This window comes from Hydractinia symbiolongicarpus, chromosome 10, assembly GCF_029227915.1.
Source record: "Hydractinia symbiolongicarpus strain clone_291-10 chromosome 10, HSymV2.1, whole genome shotgun sequence".
Taxonomy (NCBI): domain Eukaryota; kingdom Metazoa; phylum Cnidaria; class Hydrozoa; order Anthoathecata; family Hydractiniidae; genus Hydractinia; species Hydractinia symbiolongicarpus.
The window spans coordinates 19,744,483-19,768,317 of NC_079884.1; the positions used below are offsets into that span (position 1 = coordinate 19,744,483).

General features: G+C 38.9%; 1 protein-coding gene and 1 long non-coding RNA gene across 2 annotated transcripts in view; both read right to left on the reverse strand.

Moving 5' to 3' along the window:
• Positions 1–17,299, reverse strand: part of LOC130612303 (valine--tRNA ligase-like) — a 50,217-nt gene extending 32,918 nt beyond the window's left edge. Inside the window, exon 1 of the mRNA XM_057433615.1 lies at positions 16,915–17,299. Within this exon, the coding sequence (XP_057289598.1) occupies positions 16,915–17,259 (345 nt within the window). The 5' untranslated portion in view covers positions 17,260–17,299. The remainder of the gene's footprint in view (positions 1–16,914) is intronic.
• On the reverse strand, positions 2,455–15,489 carry LOC130612304 (uncharacterized). Its single transcript, XR_008975430.1, has 2 exons — positions 3,668–15,489; positions 2,455–3,415 (listed from the first exon to the last, which is right to left on the reverse strand). It is a non-coding gene; the product is annotated as an uncharacterized LOC130612304 (long non-coding RNA).
• Positions 17,300–23,835: the final 6,536 nt, after the last annotated feature.

Below are 23,835 nucleotides of genomic sequence, written 5' to 3' on the forward strand. Positions count from 1 at the left end.
AACAACTCCTACAATTTATACCCAAAATTGTGCAGTTCTCTTCTTTAAAGTATAGATGTTCTCAAAATGACGTATTGTTGCTTGTTTAAAGTTCATCAATAAATAAAAAAGATATGTTATTTCTCTTCCAAAAAATAACAAGACAATAATAAAAATTTCATGCAACATGAAATACCCTTTTTTTACACAATTTGACTTTTTCCACTTCGCTCCAAACATTTAGTTTGGAAACATTTAGTTACTTAGGAAAAAACGCCAAAAAATTGTTTGTAAGATTATACGGGTGTATTGCTTATTTCCAAATTATTTAAAAATGAGCGTTTAATGTCAGAACATTAAAATTTGCAAAATATTTATTTAAATTGCCACCATAAGTTAAAGTTGCAAGGATTTTATCTCTGACAAACTATGCTTAAGACTTAAACTGGCACTATTTTTGACTATTTATTTACCACATGAAAATTGTTTAGTAATTGTTTTAAAATTTGGCAATTTTGAGGCCAATTGTTTAAATTTGGCATTGTGTATATATAAAAAAGACTGTACTTTTCTTGAAAGCAGTCAATTTTGTGGCTACAAAAATCATAGTTGTAGAATCATTAAAAACATTAGTCGCCTAAAGCCTGTGGAAAAATCCATCGAAATTTACCAACAATTCAACAAACAAGCCATACTTCATAAATAAACTGCTGTCTGCAGGTACTTCAAATGTTGGTAGGAAAGATTTTAATAGTTATAAAAGAGTTTATTAAGAATTTAATATATATTATATAAAATACAATGTTTTATATTTATGTTATAATTCAGGCCTATCAATAAGAGGCGCTCGATCGCTCCCGCGCACGCAAACACGCGCCTAATTCTGAAATATGAGGCCTCTGTGGAGTGATTTTTCACTCGCCTAGATTGATTCCATGTTATGTAGCTGAGCGATAATATCCTAAATTCCTGAGATTGTATTTTCTATTTTAGATAGAGTAGTTCATTTTACTAATCATAAACTGACCAACCATTCACGTTAGGTGCGAAGCGAAAACATATCGTTCCAGTAATGACCTTTAGATATTCCGTTTTGTGAATCTACTTTGTTACCAGACCCCGACATGCTGAAATCGGAATCGTACGAAGATACATCGACATGAAAAAGTTAGAAGTGGATGATGTTTATAGTCACATGGTCAAACGATGTTTTTGTAACGTAACAATTATGATTGATTCTCTTTGTTTGTGAATGCAATATATTTCTTTTGTTTTCGTACTTTCAGTTATCAAATGTCGTTTTTTTCTATAGTTGTGTAACAAGACTTGTAATTTGTTTTGTTGATCACACCACGCGTATTTATGTGGAACCTGTTCTTGTAATAAACAAGAAAATGAGTAATGTATTTCTTTTGTTTTACATAACACTCCATCTCCCTGTTTCTCCATTCATTCAAAAATAGTTTTGTTATGGGAACATCCCTGGGTGAGAGCGTTCGAAACGTTATTCTAAAATAGAATAGAATACAGCAGGATCGTATGTTTTGAAAACTCGATTGCTATATTTATGTGAATTCATTATCGCAACATGTCTTCGTCAAAAAAAAGTATCAAAGGGAACAAAATCCAATTATCTACTTTCATGAAATGGGGTATTGATGATATTATCGGACATAAAACTTTAGAAGAAAATGGAAATAGATTTGTTAACTTCATTTGGTGCAAACTTTGTGCGAAAAACAAGCCTGCTATTCTTCAGCATCCGAATTGCAAGGGACCAGTGAAGGAAGCTGTCCTGACATATATTGATGGGACAAGTTTCGTAACAAAACACTCTGTTACGCGACATATTTCCGGCGAAGGTCATTCTCTCGCACTATCGTGTGAGAAAAGTAAACCAAAGGAAGATCGATTACCATCAATCACATGTGTTAAGACGGGAGCTAGCGTTGACAAGGTTTGTTTCTACAAAATAGGGTTTTTCAAGTTTTATTTACTTTTACTCTAACACAATTACGTTCACTTCATATTTCATAGATCCAAACGACTATTGAATCAGCAAACGCAAAATCCGCGGCTGAGGCATATACGAAGTTTATCAAATGTGCGTATCACATGGCGATGGAACCGACAATGCCACACAAACACTTTGGTGTTTTGGTAAGTTGCCCTTATAAATATGTTTAAAGTTTTCGAAATAGGTAGAAACCATGTTCGAGTATTGTTTGAGTACGACCATTATTGTTTTATCTATCTGACTTTTCAGGTTAAATGCTGCAAGGAGAATGGTGTGCGACTCATAGAGAGGAAAGAAGACGGTCGTTCTGGACGTGAGTTTGTTCATTGCATAGCTGAGGCTGTCAGGGAAAAATGTGCAGTTGTACTTGCAAGTGGTTATTTTATGTCGATTCTATCAGATGGTAGCCAAGCCAGAAAAACTGGAAGGGAAAAAGAACTTGTTTTAGTGAGAACTGAGAGGAGTGGTGTTCCAGTTTAGGTGGTTGCGAGTTTGCTGGAAGTGGCTAGGTTCGGTGGGGGTGATGCTTGTTCGATTGTTGCCGGTATTGAAAGTATTTTCCGTGACGACAATAGTGCGCTTTTGATGGACCAAGAGAGCTTCACTAAAAAGGTTGTCAGTTGTACGGTGGACGAAGCCAGTGTTAACTTTGGTAAATACAAGGGTGTTTTGACGCAGATGAAGGATCAGGGGCGACCATGGATGTTGATGATTCACTGTGCAAACCACCGCATAGAACTCGCAGTTAAGGAAGCATTAAATATAAACAAGCTGAACGAGGTTGATCAGTTCTACACAACAAATTTTTATCTCTTGCGAAATAGTGGCAAACTAAAATCTGAAGTTGCAGAATGTGCAAAGGCGTTAGGTATCACATACTATAACATATCGAAGATCACAGGAACAAGGTTTGTTGGGCATCGTAGGCGGGGATTTCAGAATATCCTTGAATCATGGCCAGCGTACATAACAGCATACGAAAATTACATCGCGGACGATAAAGGGAGTAATGCTACTACGAAAGCGAAAGTTTCAGGCCTTCTTAAAAAGTTCAAATCCTATGAATTTTTGTTGACTATAGCAACTTACCTCGATATGCTTGAAATGGTTGTTCCTGTCTCAAAAATATTTGAATCGATTGATCTTTTACCTTACTCAGTCAATTCGATTATCGACCAAACAACTTCTGAACTGAATGAAAACATTGACGAAATTGGGGGTGATTTGGAGTTTTTGGACAGTTATGTTGGACGTTACAGTGTTAGTACCAAAGCGGGTGATCAGAATTGGTTGAGTGGAGCATTAGAGGGTCAATTCATTAAAGCTGGGGAAAAGCGGAAAAAAGATAAAACCTTCGTCACCGTAAAATTCCAAACTAATAAAATCAATCAAGACCATGCCATTGATGTTGTTCGAGCTCTGAAAAAAAAGTTGTGCGAGTCACTGATTAAAGTTCTCAAGGAGCGCTTTTGTGATTATAAGAGGGACAAGGAATTGTATACATCAATGAGATTCATCGACATGGAATATTGGGAATCTGATAGAGATTACGGTAATCGGGAAATAATTCTTCTACATAATCATTTCGCCAAGCCCCTTGTGTATGGAGGATTCGACTTGAACCGATCATTGGTCGAATGGAAAAAGTTCAAAATACACGCAGCGACTCACTACAATAAAATGGCAGTACGCGACATGTGGAAGTCGGTGTTGACATACAAAAGAGAATCATTTCCCAACGTGAGCCTTCTCGTCTCTTTGATTCTCAGCATATCCGGATCAAACTCCAGTGTTGAACGGTGAATACGTCAGAACCAAACCGTATCGATAATATAACTGATGATGATCGCTCAGATGATGATAGTTGTTCAAGTGACGAGAGCTGGGACAGCGAGGACGATCTCTATTTGTAAAACTATAATGAAACACTTTCTATAAATAGTTATCTTCAAATATATATACGAACCTAAAAAAAAAATAGAATTTTGTTATATTAATTAAGCACCACAAGTAGATAAAAAGAGATTAACATATATACATGATACAATTTTCGTAACGAATGAAGTCAAGATAAAGGCTTTCGAGTCTCCAGTGTTCAGGGGTTCACTGGTTAAATCGTCCCCCGACTTCAGAAATTAATGTTTCTTTTCTCTTTTTGTCTTAATTTTGGAACTGTAAGATCGCTTATCATGGGATGCTCAGGTAAAAAAGTTTATTATAAATTTAAAAAAAAGTATTATTGTCCTCACTTCATCCAAGAACGAAAAACGCGAGGTAAATTACCCAACAAATCTCTAAAAAAAGTCCTCTAAAATTGCATCAACATTATGCATATGTTACGTAAAGGGCATGGTTTTTAAAAATAATCTACAAACAGGGACATGGCAAAGGTGCAGAGGCAGTAATGAATATATATAATGAAAATTTTTCACATGGTACTTATACAATGCATTTAACAAATACCACAGGAAACAACAGTGACATATATTCTGGGGACTTTAACCAGATTTTATCATCTCTACCGTGAAAATCTTTAGATACTTGTTAGCAGCCTATGGCTGTTTATTGAATAATAATAATAATAAATAATGAAATAGATGAATATGGCAAGCACAACTTTCCACACATACAATAGCCAAATCCCCCTTTAAATTTCTTGGAAAATCAGAGTCAACAACCCAACCAAATATACTATCCCCAGTCAATACAACTGTTTCATTTTTCGTTTGAGACTTTTAATAAATCACTGTGAACCCAACACTCCATGGAACATCTGATTTTCAAATAGCTCTTGTCTGTCTCTTGTTTGTCATTATTATTTTAAAGAAATATGCCAAAATATCTAAAAACGTACTTAGTAATATACTAAGAAAAACTTTACATTTTATTAAAAAATATATGCATAAGCACATTATCAATGCATTATAAATTTAGTGATAGATCAGTTTTAAGAAACTGAACATATCTAGCCAGCTACAAGTTCTGTATTGTTTTAAATTTCTTTGGAAAATAGCTGTGGTGAAATTCATGCATGGGAACAGTTCAGTGAATTTCACAGTTGAGTAAAAATAACATACCCTTATTTTATCCAACTCAAGTTATCTGTACAACAACGACCTTCCTTTTTACCAAAAATACCCACTGCTGTGGGCTGACAAATGTGTTTATTGTTGTTTTCTTCCATTCCTGCGCAGTAGCCTCCGCACAGATTTTCTCATAGCAGCGCTGCATTGTCTTTTGAAACAACTACTATGTGTATTACTACATATCATAAACTGTGAACATGTGTATTGTATGCACATTCGTTTATTTAAAGGGTTTCTAATATTTTTGTTGTTGTTATAAACAAAAAACATTGTGATGAGGAATTCCTGAGTTCATGTGTGATCACTCTTTTTTTCCATCACTTAAACTGTTAATTTAAATTATTAAAGTGTCACTCCATTCCAGGGTTGACTTTCACAGGCACAAAATTTCCGGTCATCACAATTGCAAGTTTTTATTGATCATCGTAAAAACATTTGTTCAACATTAAGCATTTTTTTATTTAAGGATTAGTTGTTAAAGGAATATAAAAAAATATATAATACAGGCCTCATCAGGAAGAAAAATGCTGGCGTGCTAGCAATTTTCAATGGCGTGCAATGCTGTGTGCTCATTTTTGTTCCATTTTTTTTCTCGAGTAATCATAGAACTCGTATACAGCAACACTAATTTTGACATGTTTTAAAAAGCAGGTAATTTGTTGCGACAAAACTAAAGTGTACGATGCGTTCATTATTCATTATTTTTCTATTCAGTATTTTTAGTATTTTTTTAACTCAAACAAAGAAAGGGCTCCAAGCAAAAAATATTAGACGCCAACTTTGTTATCATAAAAGTAGTTACATGGTTAAACAAAATCTTAAAATTTTTTTTCGTCGTAACACCCTCCTCCGTGATAAAGATTATATATGTTTAACACAGCAAGGCTTTTCGTCAATACTATTCAGGAAAAATAATATAAACAGGGTGGGATACGCTTATCCTAACACCCTCTCAACTTATTCATCGTCAGAAAAAAACTGTTGTCATCGTGCTAACAATCACTTGAACTATTATCACTCGAATTATCATTGTCAGTTTCACTCTCATCGGTCTCATCAGAGATTGCTTCTGTAACACGGGGTGCTTTCTCTGGGAGTTATCTGCAAGTTTTGTTGTCCTAAGTTTTGAAATGTACTTTTCCACTGCAGCTTTTAGTATTTCCTCTTTTTCTCCCTCCGTCCAAATAGTGTTGTTTCAGGCGATTATCAAGGCGTCTTCCATGGTGGCGTGCTTTATACTCAAACGTTGATCTGAAAGTAAAGTTGTTAAAGTGCTGAAAAATCTTCTTCCCAGTATTGTGGCTTCACCCACATCATACTTTTAAATATGTTGTTGTTGGTAAGAAAAGATGAGAAACGATCCTTTATCAGTGGGATGATAGTTTCGATTGCCTCACTCCTCCTAGGGCATCTTGACACGCGGTTTCGGTAGCATTTGTCATGTTTAATTCTATACCAATGAATTTAAGGTTCTCAGTTTTTCTTTGTTCATGACCTGCCCTTGGGTATTCGGACACGACAGTTACAAGGTTACCTTCATCACGTAGATTGAACTTTCTCAGAAAACTGTTTATTGTGTCGTCTTCGTTTTTCATTTCTTCCAGCATCAAAATTGTCTGTTAGACAGCTGGTTTTATTTCATAAGCCAGCAACAAACTTTTTTTGAAAACTAACAAAAGGGGTGATATGCACTCCAATATGTCCATGTAGGCTGCTGTTTGACATAGAAAGGCATATGAATTCAACTTTCATAAAATCCCCAGTACTTGTGCTCTTATTTCAGAGCGACAACCACAATCTCTGGCTAAGGCATTTAAGCATGTTGTGATTAAGGCTGGCCAAATATGATAGACCAAGCCATGAAGGGGGTCAAGTACCACCCAGAAAGGATAAAATTTCTGTTAGCACCATGTTATGGCTTAGGTATTGGAGCTTCAGATAGGGTATGGTATGGCTTAACTCCGGAGGGTGAACCCTCCAAGGCTCTTCATCTTGGGTGCTTTGACACAATTTCTTGTTGAAATACTTGTTTCAGCATCCCATGTTTCTGAATAAGTCGGCTACCTTAGATAGCGTATTTGAGTATAAATGTACCTTATTAGGATAACAATATGATTTTAAATAAATTTCGTTAGATATTCTGCTGCACCCTCCATTGTAGAGCCCAAAGAGTAACCAGAATTCTTAATTTCTGTCATACTTATGTGAAACTTCGCAAAAAAATCAAACATGAAAACAAAAATGGTAACAGCATTTTGAGATAACATCTACTATTTTAAATATGTCAGACCATTGTACTTCCTTAAATTGCAGTGCAATTTAATAACCAAGTTGTCTGTATTAAACTTAGTTTATGTAGATTTGAGGCATATTTACGCTGGCCAACATTATTCTGTATTTATTTATTTTTTTATTTTTTTTTACCTGTTTACACATAAAAGCTGCTGGTAATTTCTTAAGATTTCTAATTATCAATAGTTCAACAGATCAGAGTTTGACTCTTTTTTACATTTTACTGTTTTCACATGTGCATATAGTTAATTTGTTGCTTAACAGAACCAAATAAAAAAATTAATTTATGTACTACTTACTACCAAAAAAACACCAGCATCGTTGTAGGTTACTTATTCTATTTGTTTCAATATTAGAGTTTTTTTCAAGGTCTTGTGAATGTGTTTTTCTCAATTTACATGTTTGCTTTCTCTTTTACAAACGTAGATACTGCAAAATGACATGCATATGAAATGCATAATACGTTACGATAATCAAAATTGTTCTTACATCAAAGTTAAACCTCTTGACAGTGAAAACGTAAAATGAATCACAGAAGCAAAGTGTACTGGGGAATTGTTGGAAGGAGAAAATCACCATAAGGAGCAATACCTTGGTGTACCTAAAATTATTGATCATAACATTCACGGTGTACATTCAGTACCATGCGACAAGAAGTGAGTCTTTTTATACTATGAGTTAGACTACAACAACACTGATTTTCTTTCTAAATGTATGCAAGGCATGCATACTTTTTCCTAGATTTACCTCGATACTCTCTATCGATTGCTTAAATCAAGAACTACATAAAGCTGTTCCGCGGCAAAGAACTCGAGTGGAGGAAGTGACCGATCCATAGGAGGAGGAAGTGACCGATCCATAGGAGAACAAAGCTCAGTTAGATTATTTCCCAAGGAATGCTTCATCAGCAGAAAATATAGAATCCAACGATCTAAAAAAGATGAGTTTCCGAAAGTCGTAACAACTTTGACTGCTGCGAAGCAGATTGAAACATTAACTGAAGAAAAGATACCATCATTGTTTTTCGAAATAAAAGATCTTGATCTGGTTGCAAAGGAGCTGCGGTATCACCAATCTTGTTATCGGGCATTTACGAAAAAACAGTCTAACGATGGTCGATAAAACATAAAATCTATTTCGATTTCTAGTTTATGCAAAAAGCGTTTTTTCAATAAGGGCATTTGGATCAGTGTGTGTTTAAAAGGCATGGTCTTTAATATTTATGAATTGATATTTTTAGCTGTCAGTAAGGCGATGGAAAGGTTGTTATTGCAAAGATTTATTCACGATACTAACAAAAAGTTCCCTATGAAAATGAATTTTCTGTGTCTGTTGACGATGAGCTCACCGTGGATGTCTTCACAAGTTCTGCAAATGTTCTACACACCATGAAATGACCGTGAAAGTGTTAGAAATGGTTTTCTTGGTAAAACAGCTCAGAATGCAGCATTTAATTCACACAGCGGTTCAAGAAAACGATTTTGCATTGCGATTCTATGCTTGGGAATATTTTATTCCGTTCTACCTTGCACTTAACAAGACAAATTACACTCATTATGGAAGCTTTTACGTGGAGACAATGCGGGTTATTAAAACTAAATTCCCTGGCTTAATAGACATGCTGAAGCACACTGGATTGTCAGTGCAAGGGCAAGAACAATACCCATTACGAATTTTGATAGATCAGCATGGAGAACAGGTGACTAAAAGAGATGCTAAAACAACAGGTATCTGTCAAATTCAACATTTTCTTAATCTAGATACCATCTTAAACAAGACTTATACAACTCATTTTCCAGACACTGCAAGCCTTGGAAGCCATGAAATGCAACACCCTTGTGCTTTCAAGAGAAGATGAATGCAAGTTAGTTACTTCGTCAGGAATTTTTGAGTTTGACAGGTTGCTAAGTACACAGGAAGAAGCTGATACAAAAGTTGTGGCACATGCTGTGGAGTACTTACAACAATCCCTCAAGGCGACACAGACATCATCATATTGTTGTCACTTTTAGTCAATGAAAAAGATAGGGTAATTGTTGACAGTTGATGTGAAAAAAGCAGGAAACACATTTTCCTTGGAGCAATTGATTTATCGTTATCAAGATGTTCAGCATTGATTGGTTTGCATGCTTTTACAGGCAATGATTATTTATCTTCCTTTTTTCAAAAAAAGGAAAAGCCATCTGTTGGAAAATTCTTGAAAAATATCAAAGGTTTGAAGCATCGTTTGCTGATCTTGGTTCTGATGAAAAGTTATCAGGAGACTTGTTCAAGCAGCTGGAAGAATATGTCTGTTTCCTATACAGTCAAAAATTGAAAAGTGTAGATGACGCACAATGGCAACTCTTCAATCAAAAGCATAGAAAATAAAATAAAATAATCGATCTTGCAACACTACCACCTTGCAAGCAAGTTTTAAAGTGGCATTGCAAAAGGGCACATGCTGTGGCATACTTGTGGAGGAGAGCTGTTGATCCTAAAGCTGAATTCCCAAATATAAAAGAACATGGATAGGAACAGGGGAGGGTCAAATTTATTGGCTTGACAAGGCATTCCCGGAGGCTTTGGAATAACTTTAGGAGGAGGAGAACGATTACGAATCAGAGTTTGGCAGTGACGTGGAAATTGACAGTAACCCCGAAAGTGACTAAAAACGATAATGAGAATGATTACTGATTAGTAGAGTTTTTTTTTATTTTTGTCATATTGGTTAATTTTTTTTGAAAAAAAATTACAAACATATTGCAAAAATCAAAATTTTTGATTAGTTTTTCAGCTCTGCAATGGAGGGTGCAGCAGAATATCTACCGAAATTTATTTAAAATTATAATGTAATCCTAATAAGGTACATTTATACTCAAATACACTATCTAAGGTAGCCTGCTTATTCAGAAACATTCAACAAGAAAGTGTGTCAAAGCACCCAAGATGGAGAGCCTTAAAGGGTTCACCATACCTTTTCTGAAGCTTAAATACCTAAGCCATAACATGGTGCTAACAGAAACTTTTCCCTTTTTGGGTGGTACTTGACCCCCTCCAGGTCCTAGTTTATGAAACAACTTTGCAAATCTACGTCTTCGATGGCTTATGAAGCGTGTACCGTGAATTTTTAGTAAAAGATTGTAGAAGGAATCGCATTCAATAAATTTCGGTAGATCTTTGATTGCATCTTTAATTGCAAACTCAAGCCAGTGATTCACACAGTGGATCAACACAAGCAAAGGATGCTCCTTGGCCACCATTGTTAATGCCCCATGGTAGATACCCATGTTCAAATTTGCTCCATATGTCGTCACTTATACGAGCTTTGTCTAACAATCGTCTAATGGTACGTTTCTGCTTTCAAATACACTGTCTAAACCCGTTTTCAGACTACCAGCATCACAGCCACCGAAACCTGAAGAGAGACCATGTAATACACAGGAAGCCCCTCTTTTTCAGTACGTACCAGTACCAGCTCTTTCTCATTCCCATTTCTACGAGCTTGGGAACCATCAGATAGGACAGCCATAAAGTGTTTTCCAGCAATAACAGCGGCAACTTTTTCACACATCACGTCAGCAATAGTATGGATGAATTTGCATGCTGAAAATACAAAATGATATATGATAGTAATAATAGTGATATTAGATTTTAGACTTTTCGCAGATTGAACGATTTGGAAATGCAAGAGTTCAAGAAATTATCTTGAAGAGTGTTAAAGAAGCCGAGGGAAAGTCTGGAAGCTGAAGGAAGAGATTGTAGCAAGACAATTTAGTGCTAAAGTTCAGCAGTTAGCCCGCAATGGTCAGCGTGATAGTGACAATGTTGAAAGTACTTGGACTACTTTGAAGAATTGTCTTCTAGAAGCTTTTGATGATACCAGTGGGTGGACGAAAGGACCAGCTAGACATAGACAGACCTGGTGGTGGAATAATGAGGTTGACCAGTGTATAAAGAAAAAGAAGAAAATTTGGAAAGGGTGGAAGTCAGGTGGTAGTAAAAATATTTACTTAGAAGCTAAGCGTCGTGCTCGTACAGCAATGTATAAGGCAAAATCAGAAGCAGAAAGAAACAGGTTTGCAGATGTGTTAAAAAGGGAAGACCAGCGCAATGAGGTATTCAAGATAGCAAAGCAAATGAAGAAGACTAATCAAGATTTTGTAGGTGAGAAGTGTATACGTAATGATGAAGGTGTTTTGGCTGGCACAGAGGAAGAGAAAAGGGTAGCTTGAAAGAATTATTATCAGAGGTTGCTTAACACTGAGTTTGATTGGGATGAGGATAATTTGTCTGATGATGATGTTGTAGAAGGGTCAGCTATGCAGGTCAAGACAGAATGGGTAGTGGAGGCTATTAGGAAATTGAAGATTGCCAAGCCTGCAGGAGTCTCAGGTATTGTTGCAGAGATGGTAAAAGCATCTGGATATATTGGAGTTGAGCTTATTACAAGTCTTGCTAATCAGATTATAAAGGATGGTGCTATTCCGAGTGAGTGGCAGTCGAGTGTAATAGTGAATTGATTCAAGGGCAAGGGTAATGCATTAGAAAGAGGTAACTATAGAGGTTTGAAGTTGGTTGATCAAGTAATGAAAGTTATTGAAAGAGTGATTGATAAGTTACTTAGAGAAAGAATTGATACAGATAAGATGCAATTTGGTTTTGTTCCAGGGTGTGGCACTACAGATGCAATATTTTTACTCAGACAGCTTCAGGAAAAGTATTTAGGAAAGAGAAAGAATCTCTATTTTGCCTTTGTAGATTTTAGAAAAAGCTTTTGATAGAGTGCCACGTAAAGTTATTTGGTGGGCTGTGAGAAAATTAGGTGTGAATAAGTGGCTAGTTACGATGGTACAGTCTATGTACAGCAATGCTAGAAGTCGTGTCAGGATTAACGATTCACTTAGTGATGAATTTAGTGTAAATATTAGTGTACATCAGGGTTCTGTGCTTAGTCCTTTGTTGTTTGTTCTAGTCTTAGAAGCGCTGTCAATGGAGTTCAGAACAGGTTGTCCATGGGAGCTATTGTATGCAGATGATTTGGTTCTCATAGCAGAGTCGATGGAAGAATTAGTTGAAAAGTTTGAGAAGTGGAAGAAAGGACTAGAAAAGAAAGGGCTGAAGGTAAACACAGCAAAGTTTAAAGTCATGATTAGTAGCATTGCAGCCAAGTGTGACCTTGTAGTTGGAAAGTGGCCTTGTTGAATATGGAGGAAAGGGGTTGCATGCATTGGGTACATAAGAAGTGCAGTAGTATTGGTGGAAGGTTAACAGCTGACATTCAGTTTTGTATGCAGCGTTGCAAAGGTGAGATTGTAGAGACTGAAGTATTTCCAGCTTCAGTGGCTTGTTAGAAATAGTTGAGAATTTCTGTTACTTAGGTGATATGTTGGGCAGTGAAGGGGGTGTTGGAAGAAGTGTTACTTGCAGGATAGGTTCTGCTTGGAAAAAGTTCAGAGAGTTACTTCCTTTGTTGACTAGCAGAGTCCTGTCAATTGAGGTAAAAGGTAGGTTGTATGAGGCCTGTGTAAGAAATGTTATGTTGTACGGTAGTGAGACATGGGCAGTGAAGCAGGAATATCTTGATCGTTTAGAAAGGAATGATATGAGAATGGTTAGGTGGATGTGTAACGCCAGTCTGAGAGACAGAAAGAGTTCAGATGAGCTAAGAAGCAGGCTAAGTCTCCGTAGAATTAAAGATGTTATCCAGATAAGAAGATTGAATTAGCTGGGGCACTTGGAAAGAATGGAGGGGGATAATTGGGTAAGAAAGTGTAGAGACTTGATAGTTCCTGTGGCAAAGCCCAGAGGCAGACCGAGAAAGACTTGGCAGGAGGTTATAAGGACAGACTTGATACAGAGGAAGTTGAGTTTAGATCTAACACAGTCTAGATCAGATTGGAAGAGGGTCATTAATATATTCCGTCCAACCCATGCTAACATGGAAAACGGACGTTAGGCCAAGAATGATGATGATGATGATGATGAAAGAAATCACAACCTCGATCCCACAGCTATCCATTCCTCTCTCATCAGATGGCAAAATGAATAACTGATTTCGTGTTCTATGTTGCGGGGCCCTGGGGTCTAGGTTGCAACAATGAAATTGTTAAATTTTGGACGAGCTGTAATTAGTTTTAATGTTTTTACAGATTTTGATTAAAACTTGTAATATTTTTAAATATTAAATGGAGCTAAACTGCAAGTTTTTCTCATGTTAATTGTGGTGACAGAAGTACAGTTCTTTAGCATTGTGATTAATATACATTAGGTTTACTTTAGTCATTGAACATGTCATGTAGAGCCTGGCACAGTGAGGCTGGTTTCTACCTATAGACCTAATCTTAAAGATTGCCAGGGTTATTAGTCTCACTTGCCTGCAAAGGAACTGGATCCTACCCAGGTCTTGAATATTAATGGTTGCATATAAGAAATCAACATCCCACACTGCACAAGTTCTTCTTCAGTAGATTAGTGGTTAGTGGCGCCGTAGATTAGGGTTATAGCTGTCGTACTCTGTGCGGGAGAACGGGGTTCGATTCCTCTTGACAGCGATTCAACATGGGCAAGTGAATGTTACCATAGCCCCGGGGTTAACAAAAGCCATGTGAGGAAAATTGGGGAGATGGCACACTGTGTGGGCCGTTGGATGTTGCCGGGAGTTGTCTAGTAGAGCGCTGGCCCTAATTGGGTCTGCGTAGCTCAAAATGAGCATTAAATACTCTAGGACTCTCCATCTAAGACATGGCCCCTTCTGGAAATAATAGACAGGGTATATACCTCAATATCAGTGAGGCTAGCCATGTAAACTATGCACTCTATCTATCTATCTCAGATGTACCTTACACCTCCCACCCTTTTTATAAATTGATTTTCTTCACCTAATTTTTCTTTATTTTATGTCATCAACACGCCTACAAAGTGTGGATAAGATACCAATTCAATTCATCACCGTGGTGCAATGGAATCGAGTCGAAATATCATGAACGTCTTTAATGCAACTAAAGACAACTAAAGACAACTGTTGAGCACGCAGCACAACACAACCAGACAAATTGCTTCTGCCTCAATGTTTCCCTGGCATTTCTTTTGGCTCGTGTTAGGTAGAAATAGGCAGAAACAGGTATGATAGGTAGAAAGAACAAGTCTGTAGGGAGCCTCTAATTTAATTAGTGGGTGTATTAGGCCTCCTTCGTCAGCTGTTTAGGCAAGTAATGTGTTGATAAAAGTCATTGTAGAAACATTGTGTAATAAGAACATCAGTAATTAGCATGTGCCTGATGCTCAGGACATGTCAATGCGCCTGACGTTCAGGGAAACTCTAGTTTAGTCATCGTGTGAATAACAAACATGCGCCTGACGCTCAGGGCATGATGAAGCCCCTGACACTCCTGGCATCTCTCATACACTCGACGTTCAGGGTATGAATACAAACACCAGTAATTAGCATGTGCCTGACGCTCAGGACATGTTGATGCACCTGACACTCAGGGCATCTCTAGTGTAGTCATTATGTAAATAGGAAACATGCGCCTGACGCTTAGGGTATGTTGAAGCCCCTGACGCTCAGGGCATCTCTTATACACCTGACGCTCAGGGTATGGAAGAAATCACCATAATTAGCATTTGCCTGACACTCAGGACAAGCTGATGCATCTGACCCTCAGTGCACCTCATTTGTCTCTTGCACCTGATGCTCAGGGCATGAAGATGTCTATAATGCATATCCTGACGCTCAGGTTATGAATTATATATTTGTGCATATCCTGAAGGCTCAGGATATGCATTATATACTTGTGCACATGATTCCTACCCATTCCCCCAAAATTTCCAAAAATAGTCTACGCATAATGAATGTGTTGTATCTACTCATTCCAATAGAAATACTTCTATCAATTTGTGTTATTATTCTGGAACCCAAAGCAATTAAGGGAATGTTTTTATTCTTACGTCAGTAATTAGGTGCAACTTGAGTTACAACAGATCACCGAATAAATACGTTAGGAATGTTAGAAAATTTAAAAAACTAACCAGCTTTGTCGTTATTTTTGCCTTGCACTAAACAAACACCATTTTCTTGTTGACATTTCACAAGAACGCTGAAATGTTTATGGGGCATTGATGGGGTTGACGCTAAGTTTCACGTAATGCGTAGAAGCTTTTTATAGCAATCTTGTGCTGAGGTGTTAACCCAACTTGCAATATTACATTCTGTTTTGTTCCTTGTCCAGTTTGTTCTCCTGAAGTGCCATCGTTCACTACCTTTTCTAAATCCATGGCCGATTTGTGAAGCTCTCCAGCGAGATGACTTTCAACCTTGAAAGTAAACAAAGTGATAAAAAAATCAGCAAAGTCTACTCGACGACATTGCGAAACGTTAAAACAACATCACGCCGAGGGTGATCATGTACTTACCTTATATTTGGTAACTACATTTGTTTTTTCTGTGAACCAAGTTCTACCAGATACTTCGCTTGTTTTATACCCTATCACCTTATCATGGCCCCAACGTAAAAATGTCGAAAGATCTTTCGTTCTCCCTTATTACCTTCCATGCTGCTTGAGTTTGTCGAAAGCAAATGTTGTTAGCAACTTCACTTCACAATTTGGAATACTGAATATCGAACATAGGACATATGTTAAGGTAGAAAAAGTATTGAATTCAAAACCAAGGTAACACCTGCTCTAAATATTAGCATGCATGTTTTGCTTGTATATTTTGCAACGTACTGTTTTTTTTGCTTGTCATTTAACCAATGTTATTTTAAAAGCCACACAAATTCCAATTCAATTATTTGAATTAAAGAAAACTTAGAAAAAAATAGAAAATTAAAAAAATAGACAAATTAATCATGCTTCCCTACGTATATTATTCCCCTACACTTTCAAGAACAGAAAATTATTTATTTTGGTGTGTAATTAGCGCTTGCCTGAGGTATTTAGGCTTTCTTGGCGTGCGAAGATCACACAGAAACATTCAAACATGGTGTGTGGGCGTGTGCGCATGGATCGTACGCCATTCCTGATGAGGCATGTAATACATATTATTTTATTAATATTTGTTATTTTTTAAGTAATACTACAATAAGCAAGAAAGACAAGTACTAGTAATAATTTACCAGTAGACCAGATCACAAAATAATATCTGCAAAGGTTGATCACTTACAAAAACTTGCACACCTTGTTTAATTGGAGCTTCTGGTGTGCCATTTTAAACTAGCTCTCAAGACCCTCGATAGTCTTGACTGGGATTTCAAAGCCAAACATGATAATAATGGCAGGTACTGGCTGTTGAGAGACAACAATCATAGAAGATTTTTTTGTAGCTCAATTCTTTTGACTCTATTAAAAATTGCAATCTGAAAATAGGGTGATTGATGACTCAACACCAAATATTTGAGTCTGCCTTTATGCTACCTAAAAAATCTCTAATCTTCAACAGCCATTTTATCCTATGTGAGGCCTGCTTTTTTACCTACACAAGAGTACACGCATGCCCATTATTCTCAAAATGAAATCGGGGCAACTAGCTGGCTTGGTCTAGCTATAAAATCAACCTACCTCATCAGCACCTTTCTTTTTCTGTACTGATTGCTGCTCTTGTTTTTTGTTAAATTTCTCTAGCTTTGCTAATCTTTTAGCCTCTTTTTTTAACTGATTTGCTGTTTTAACAACTTCTCCTTCTGCAGCAGCAGGAATTTTATTCTCCTCTGGTGATCCCATTTTCCCCAATCTGCGTTGAAAGAACTTTCCGACTGGATCAACAGTAGTAGTAAGAGGTAAAAGTCGGGTTTGGTATGACAACAGGCGTGTAATTGTATATGTTAATACACAGTCTGAAAGGATAATAGGCTTTATGATTTGTCTGATGCAATTCACATGTTTATAAACGAAAGAGGCTACCATTTGTTCACGTAAGATGAGAAAGGAACGATGTTTATGTCTCAATTACCCCAATTTTTTTGCCCGCAATGAACTACCTTTATTTAGCGCCGCCCCTCGAATAAGCGCCGCATCTATAATTTGGAATACGCCATAAGCGCCGCCCTCTATTAAACGCCGCCCTACTATAAGCGCATCATCAAAATGCGGTGCTTATTAGAAACACAAAAAAATGACAAAACGACGATTTTTATTCTAATTCTATTGTTTTTTTTATTTGTAAATTCTTCCACTTTTATCTCTAAATGTGAATACTTTTCTTTTCCATTAATTCCTCGGGCAGGATTTTGGAATTTTCTTTATTCATTGCAAAACATTTAGAGATAGAGAAATGTTCCTTCTAGCGCAATGCACATCTCGCGCACGCACAGACGTCACAACAAGTCCTCATTATCCGGTACCATACAGTGCTTAGCCATGGAATTCAAGGGGTAAGTCCCTACAATGCAGTGCTGAGTAGGGTAAAGTCCCTATAGAGTGATGACGTCATCAAATGCTGCAAATGAGTCAAAAAATTCTAGTGCACTCTGTAGGGGGAGTTTCCTTATAATTCACACATGCGCAGTCAAGTCAGATGTTGCTGGAATGATATATAAAATGGTACTCTGTTGCTGGTGCTCTGTAGAACTGTGCGACAAAGCCAGGTGCCCTATGGGATACAACCCTCCACAGGTGAGTACAAAACATATGATGAAATCAGGCTTTTTTATGTTAAAGAAAACCTGGCTGCCCATATGAGTGATGGTAGTGAGTACGTGTACGAGGGCTACTTCTGTGGAGATGCGTGCTGTTTGCCGTACGTGGAAGAGCGAAAGGTGTATGATTGTGCGTACGAAATGTCGCTGTGGCTGTTGAAAAGGCGCTACAAAGGAAGGTCTGCCCCGGACTGGACACGCCTCAAAGGATTTAGGGGTGACTTGACGCAAAAGGAATTTTTATCGCACTGGAAGGCCTTCGGATATCGTAAAGGTCCGGCCTTGTAAATGTCCTTGAGCATGTCAGCGACTTCGCTAGCCTTTTTGGTTCTCAATGGTCTAGCTATTTTGTACCTCGATGCTACATCGATGCCCGTGGGTATGTACTTGTAGGTGCTACCATAGAGTTTGTCGTGGGGCATGTAGAGCAAGTCAAATTGGTGCATTTCGTTCGGTTTCGTGATGGTGAAATGTGGATATGGAATGCTCGAATATGTCAGAGCCATAGCAGCTGTCTCGTCAGTCAGTAAGTGACTTTAGCCTTGGATAGACCGCTCCGCTCAGCGAGTAATTTGATCGCCCTGCACCCAGTCCATAGATGTTCCGGGGTGTAGTAGATTTGGCTCAGCTTTCCTGCTTCCTTCTCGGTAACGATATGCTTTACTTTCGACATATTTATTACATGTCGAAAACGTTGCTGCGAAGGCCGTTACAGGTACTTGTACGCTGCAAAACCGAAGAGGGCCAGGGATCCTACGATGAGCGTCAATTCACCATCCTGTTGTTGCTTCGAGGGTACGTAGAAATCGGAGAGTTTCGGAGCCTTTTCGATCGTCGCGATATAGTACTGTCTCATCCCTTCATCGAGCTCTTTTAAACTTTCGCCAGCTTGTCTTTTAAGCTCTCGTTGATGGTTGTGCCAATCAATTTTCGCTTTCCGATCTTTCACCCACTGCGCTTGGGCCGCTTGTAGTTGCTCAATCGCTTTATCGTGCCGTTTCCGTTCCTCTTCACCGTGCCCGCTGAGTTTGCTAAAAAGGAAATTTGAACCGCTGAATGCCAGTGCGTTGATAGCCGCACCAGCTACCAGAACACCGATTGTTGCGATGTTTATATTAGTATTCCACAGAGTGGAAGCGCCCGTCGAGGATTTTCAACTGGGCATCTTGGAGCAAGTACACGTAACAGCGGATATCTCCAGTTCCTTCAGATTTCTTCCTCATGTGCAGGGTTATATCGTCTGACAAGCGTTGTAGGGGCCTACCACTACCGTAGAGGCTGTGATCGGGTGACGCACGAAAGTCGACAAGCAAGGCGTATCTTTCCGTGAAGAACTGCCCGATCTTCACTTCCCTATCATGGCTCCCGAAAAGTTCAAAGACTTGCTCGAGATGGTCCTTCGGTAGCATGGCGCGGCTATACAGTTCGTTAGGTTCGCCTTCCACCGTGATCGTGATTTTCTCGATCTTGGGGCTGTAGAACTGTTCGTTGGTGCCAGAGTAAGCCTTCACTTTGCCGGGATCTACGAACAACAGTAGGACGCCTTTCAGAGACTTGGCAGGAGTATCGATCTGGAGGTTATAGCAGGTATCGGCTTTTTTTATCGTCACAACCTTGCTGCGGAGTACGCGCTCATAGGGCAGGGCGAGTCTCGCATACCTTGACATCATAGCACCCGCTAAGACCCTCGTGGTTCACCTTGTCGAATTCGAGCGCGATATTTCTGATCCCATACGCGTTATCAGCTGGTTTAGTTTCGGTAGACCCTGAGACTGCCGTACCAGAGTCTTTAATCACGTCGCTGTGCTGTGCGAAGTGTAGTATGAACTGCAGCTTATCATATAGCTTTGCTTTGTAGAAGGGCAGATCTGCCGTCAACTCAAAAATCTTCCCCAGTGGGATGCAAAAGGTGTTGCCATACGCCGCCACGATCGCCTTTTTTTTCGTCATTGCCTACATGATTGGTCGGTTTGGCTTGCAGAGTCCTGATGGTACCGTCGTTGGGGTCGATGCCCTCCAGAATTAGGTTGTTCTCGCGATCAGACTTTGGCAGCCACAGGTTCCGATAGACTGCCAGGTGTTGTAATCACTGATGTTTTGTACCTCGTGACCATTCAACAAGATCCGAAGGTTTTGAACCAGGGTCTTGTTGATGTTGCTGACGATGGTGCGTTTGGTGTTCGTGCCCGTGAGTTCGAGGTCGAATAGGAGCCTGAGATAGTCTTCATCTCCTTCTAATAAAGCATGAGTTTCGGATCTAGCTTACTTCCGAAACTCATGCTTTATTAGAAGGAACTTGCGGGTTGAATAAATGGATAATCCAGCATACGACGGAGGGAGATATTCCAGAGCGGGATGATGATGAAACTTTTAGTAGACCCGGGGATATTCCAGGACCCAGCTCCACCCCAACAACAGAAGAGCAGGGGCCTACCAGCAGCGCAGTCTCAGGTGGACACCTAGAGGATCAGATGTGGGAGGTGGCCAAAGCAAAGGTTGACGCGCTTTACGAATACCTACGTAAGGGGTTAGGGCAGAAATTCAACGCGAAGCATTACGATAGTTTTGAACTGGATGGGAATCAGCTCATCTACAAAGGCATAAGCGAGGATATAAAGCTCCTCACGAATCAGGATGGTACATTTAAAAACGTTGACGTAATACGGAAGGCGTTGGGCATAAAGCGCTTGTGGGTCATAGGGTTTACCAATGCCACAACACCAAACAAAGGCAGTAAAGCAGAGGCTCAGGGGATCATTAGGGATATCGATCATCTCGTCAGAAAGCGCGGAGCAAAGCCCCAGACTGAAAATATCGATATGCATTCTCTGCAAGGGGCCTTTACAGAGCGTGAAAGAGGAGGGCTCAATCGCGAACTTCAAACGCTCCGCAGTAATCTCAAGATGTTGAAAAGCAAGATGATCTTCTACGAAAGTGAGATTGACAAAGCCAAGGTGAAGAGGCTCGAGAGCAAGAAAGCCAACCCCGGAGCATCCGAGGCTTTGCTAATGCGTGTGCTACTGCGTGTGCTAGTCGACTCCCTAGCGTTAATACGCGGGTTAACACCGATGGAGAAGTACTTCTTGCTGATGAGTATCTTGTTCGTGCAATTCACGACATTCCCTATATGAAGGCTCATGTCACTGGGAATCATATAGACGGCATGAGCAACACTGAAATTGACCTTGGACCGCGCATACTTGAGCACGTCTTGGAACTCGGCAATTTCGCTAGGTCTGATGATCAGCTCTTCGAAGGTCGTCAAGTACAAGCGTTGAGCATCGATCGCGCTGCCTTGGTTGCCGAGGATGCCAGATGTCGCGTTCGCTTGACTTTCCAGGATCAAGTAAGCATAGAACCGCACGCTTTGGGAGAGCCGCTCGAGACCGATACGAGTGAGACCCCGGGATTTTTCCAGGATTCACCGGCTCCCAGAGTTCTCGTCAAGATAGCTAGGGCCCGAGCCAGGGTAGTCCGAGTGATGCATTTGCCAGCTAATGAAGAGGGTCTCGTTCCTCCACTCCTGCTCGCTCTCGCTCACCCCAAATTCACGAGCTAGTTGCCGGAACTTTTGCTTGTTGAAGGGGTTGTTGAAACGTCGGAACCTGTCGGAGCCTGGTAGAAAGATGTCGAGTAGAATTTTGCGTATCTGGAAGTATAAAAATGTTAAATAAAATAGGTCCTAAAATTGATCCTTGGGGTACTCCAGACAGAATTAATTGGAAAAGACTATGCTGATTATTTATGCGGGTAGATTGCTCTCTGTCAGAAAGGTACGATAAAATTAGAAGTAGGGCATCCTGGCTAAAGCCATAGGCATTTAATTTAGCAATAAGTAAATCATGAGGCACGCAATCAAAAGCTTTAGATAGATCCATTAAAACTGCACCAACTACGTAATGTTTATCTAATTTTTGTTTCCATTCTTCCAATAATCTTATAAGTACATGTTGCGTGCCATATGATTCCCTATAGGCTGATAAAAATTCTGAAAGTTTATTATCAATATAATCAACAATTTGAGATTTAATTATTCTCTCATAAAATTTTAAAAAATATATTTAAAATGCTGACTGGTCTATAGTTGTTTACACATAATTTATCTTTCCCACCTTTATCAATAGGGGATACAGTAGCGCGTTTGGCTCTCCTCGGAAAAACAGAGAGACAAATACTGTTGTTAATGGCATTTGTTAAGGGTTTTATCAAATAAGGTTTTGCTAACTTCACCATTTTAGCCGTTATCTTGTCCTCTCCAGATGCCACACCTACTTTTAGATCCCCGAAAAGTTTAGAGACTTCATTTTCAGAGACTTCCTTAAAGTTAAACAACATTTCATTATTTTGATCAATTAGTGAATTTTTAATATCAAGAATACTAGGGTGATTTTTATATGTTTCCAGAATCTTTGAGATAACTTCATTTCTATTTTCAGATTGATAATTTCGTAGCGACACTGGTTTAACTCCACTATAATTTTCAACTATATGTATGTACTCTTCATTGAAAATTTCCGCTAATTCATTTTCATCCGTTACTATAATATCATCGTGAACAATCATAATTTCATTAGAGCTCTTACCTGATTTGTTAGTAAGGAAAGGTTTAACAGTGCTCCAAAATTTCTTATTTTGAATAATGCCACCCTCCATAACACTATTAAAATGCTCTTTAATCGCCTGTCGTCTCATACTAACACACTTATTTCTTTGTTTTTTATATTTTGCCCTATTTTCATCTGTTCGATTTTTGTTAAAATTGTTTTTAAGACGAGATCTTGTGTAAATTGCTTTTCGTAATTTTTTATTCATAAACGGGGCTTCGTTACCCCGAAATAATTTAATTTTTATAGGTGCATGTTTATCAATTATATTTCGAAATTTCAGTACAAGGTTCTCATAACTTTCATTTGGATCTATGTTATCACAACAAAAATCTGTGCTCCTCACTTCTTCAAGAAAAACTTGCTCATCAAATTTTTTAAAACACCTATACGATATCTCTTTCGATTTTAAACGTACTAAAAAAGTCTTCATAAAAGTAGAAATCATTTGGTGGTGGTCACTAAGTCCAGTTTCAAAAGATTTAGAATTATGGAAACATGCATGTTTATTTGTTAAAAACACATCTGGTAGCAAATCCAAAATCCTCGCCTTGCTTCCGGTGAAGAAGTTAACTGCCTGGGGAGATGTGCTTACGTGGAGCTTCGACACGCCTGTTTACCTCCCCTTAAAAGGCTCCACGGACGAGCTGGAGTTCATGCTGACGGATGAGTATCACCACGATAAGAACGTCTTGTTCGTGGGAATAACGATGTGTCTCCACATAGAATAAAATGATAGAAATTGCTAAGCTTTACCCGAGCTTACCTTCTGCACCTCCGGAGGGTACGGAGGATACTTCGCAAGTCTACAGGCTCAAGAAGATCGAAGAGGTGGAACAATACTTGCGAGGTGACATTAAAGAGTGGGACAAGCTCGCTAAAAAGTTCAAGATGCATGGTACGTGAGTGAGGTTCTGCGACCATGGCTTGCTGAGCATCAGCATCATCACATCTGGTGTTGGAATAGGGGCGTTGGCCTCGGGTCTGGGGGCTCCCCCTGCATAGCTATGGGTGGGATCATCGCCGTAGGTCTAGGGCAAGCGGGTCTTTGGAACGCCGGGAAGAGGCTAGGTGCCAAGAGTAAAAAGCACGAGGGCATCAGGCTACCAGCGGAGACCAAACTCAACTCTATATTTGACTTGACCTCGAGAGCCGTGGAGAATGGAGTCATTAGCGACTACGAGTTTAGCCTAATCATGCAGGAGAAGCAAAAGTACCTGGTACTAAAGGAGCAAGCCCGA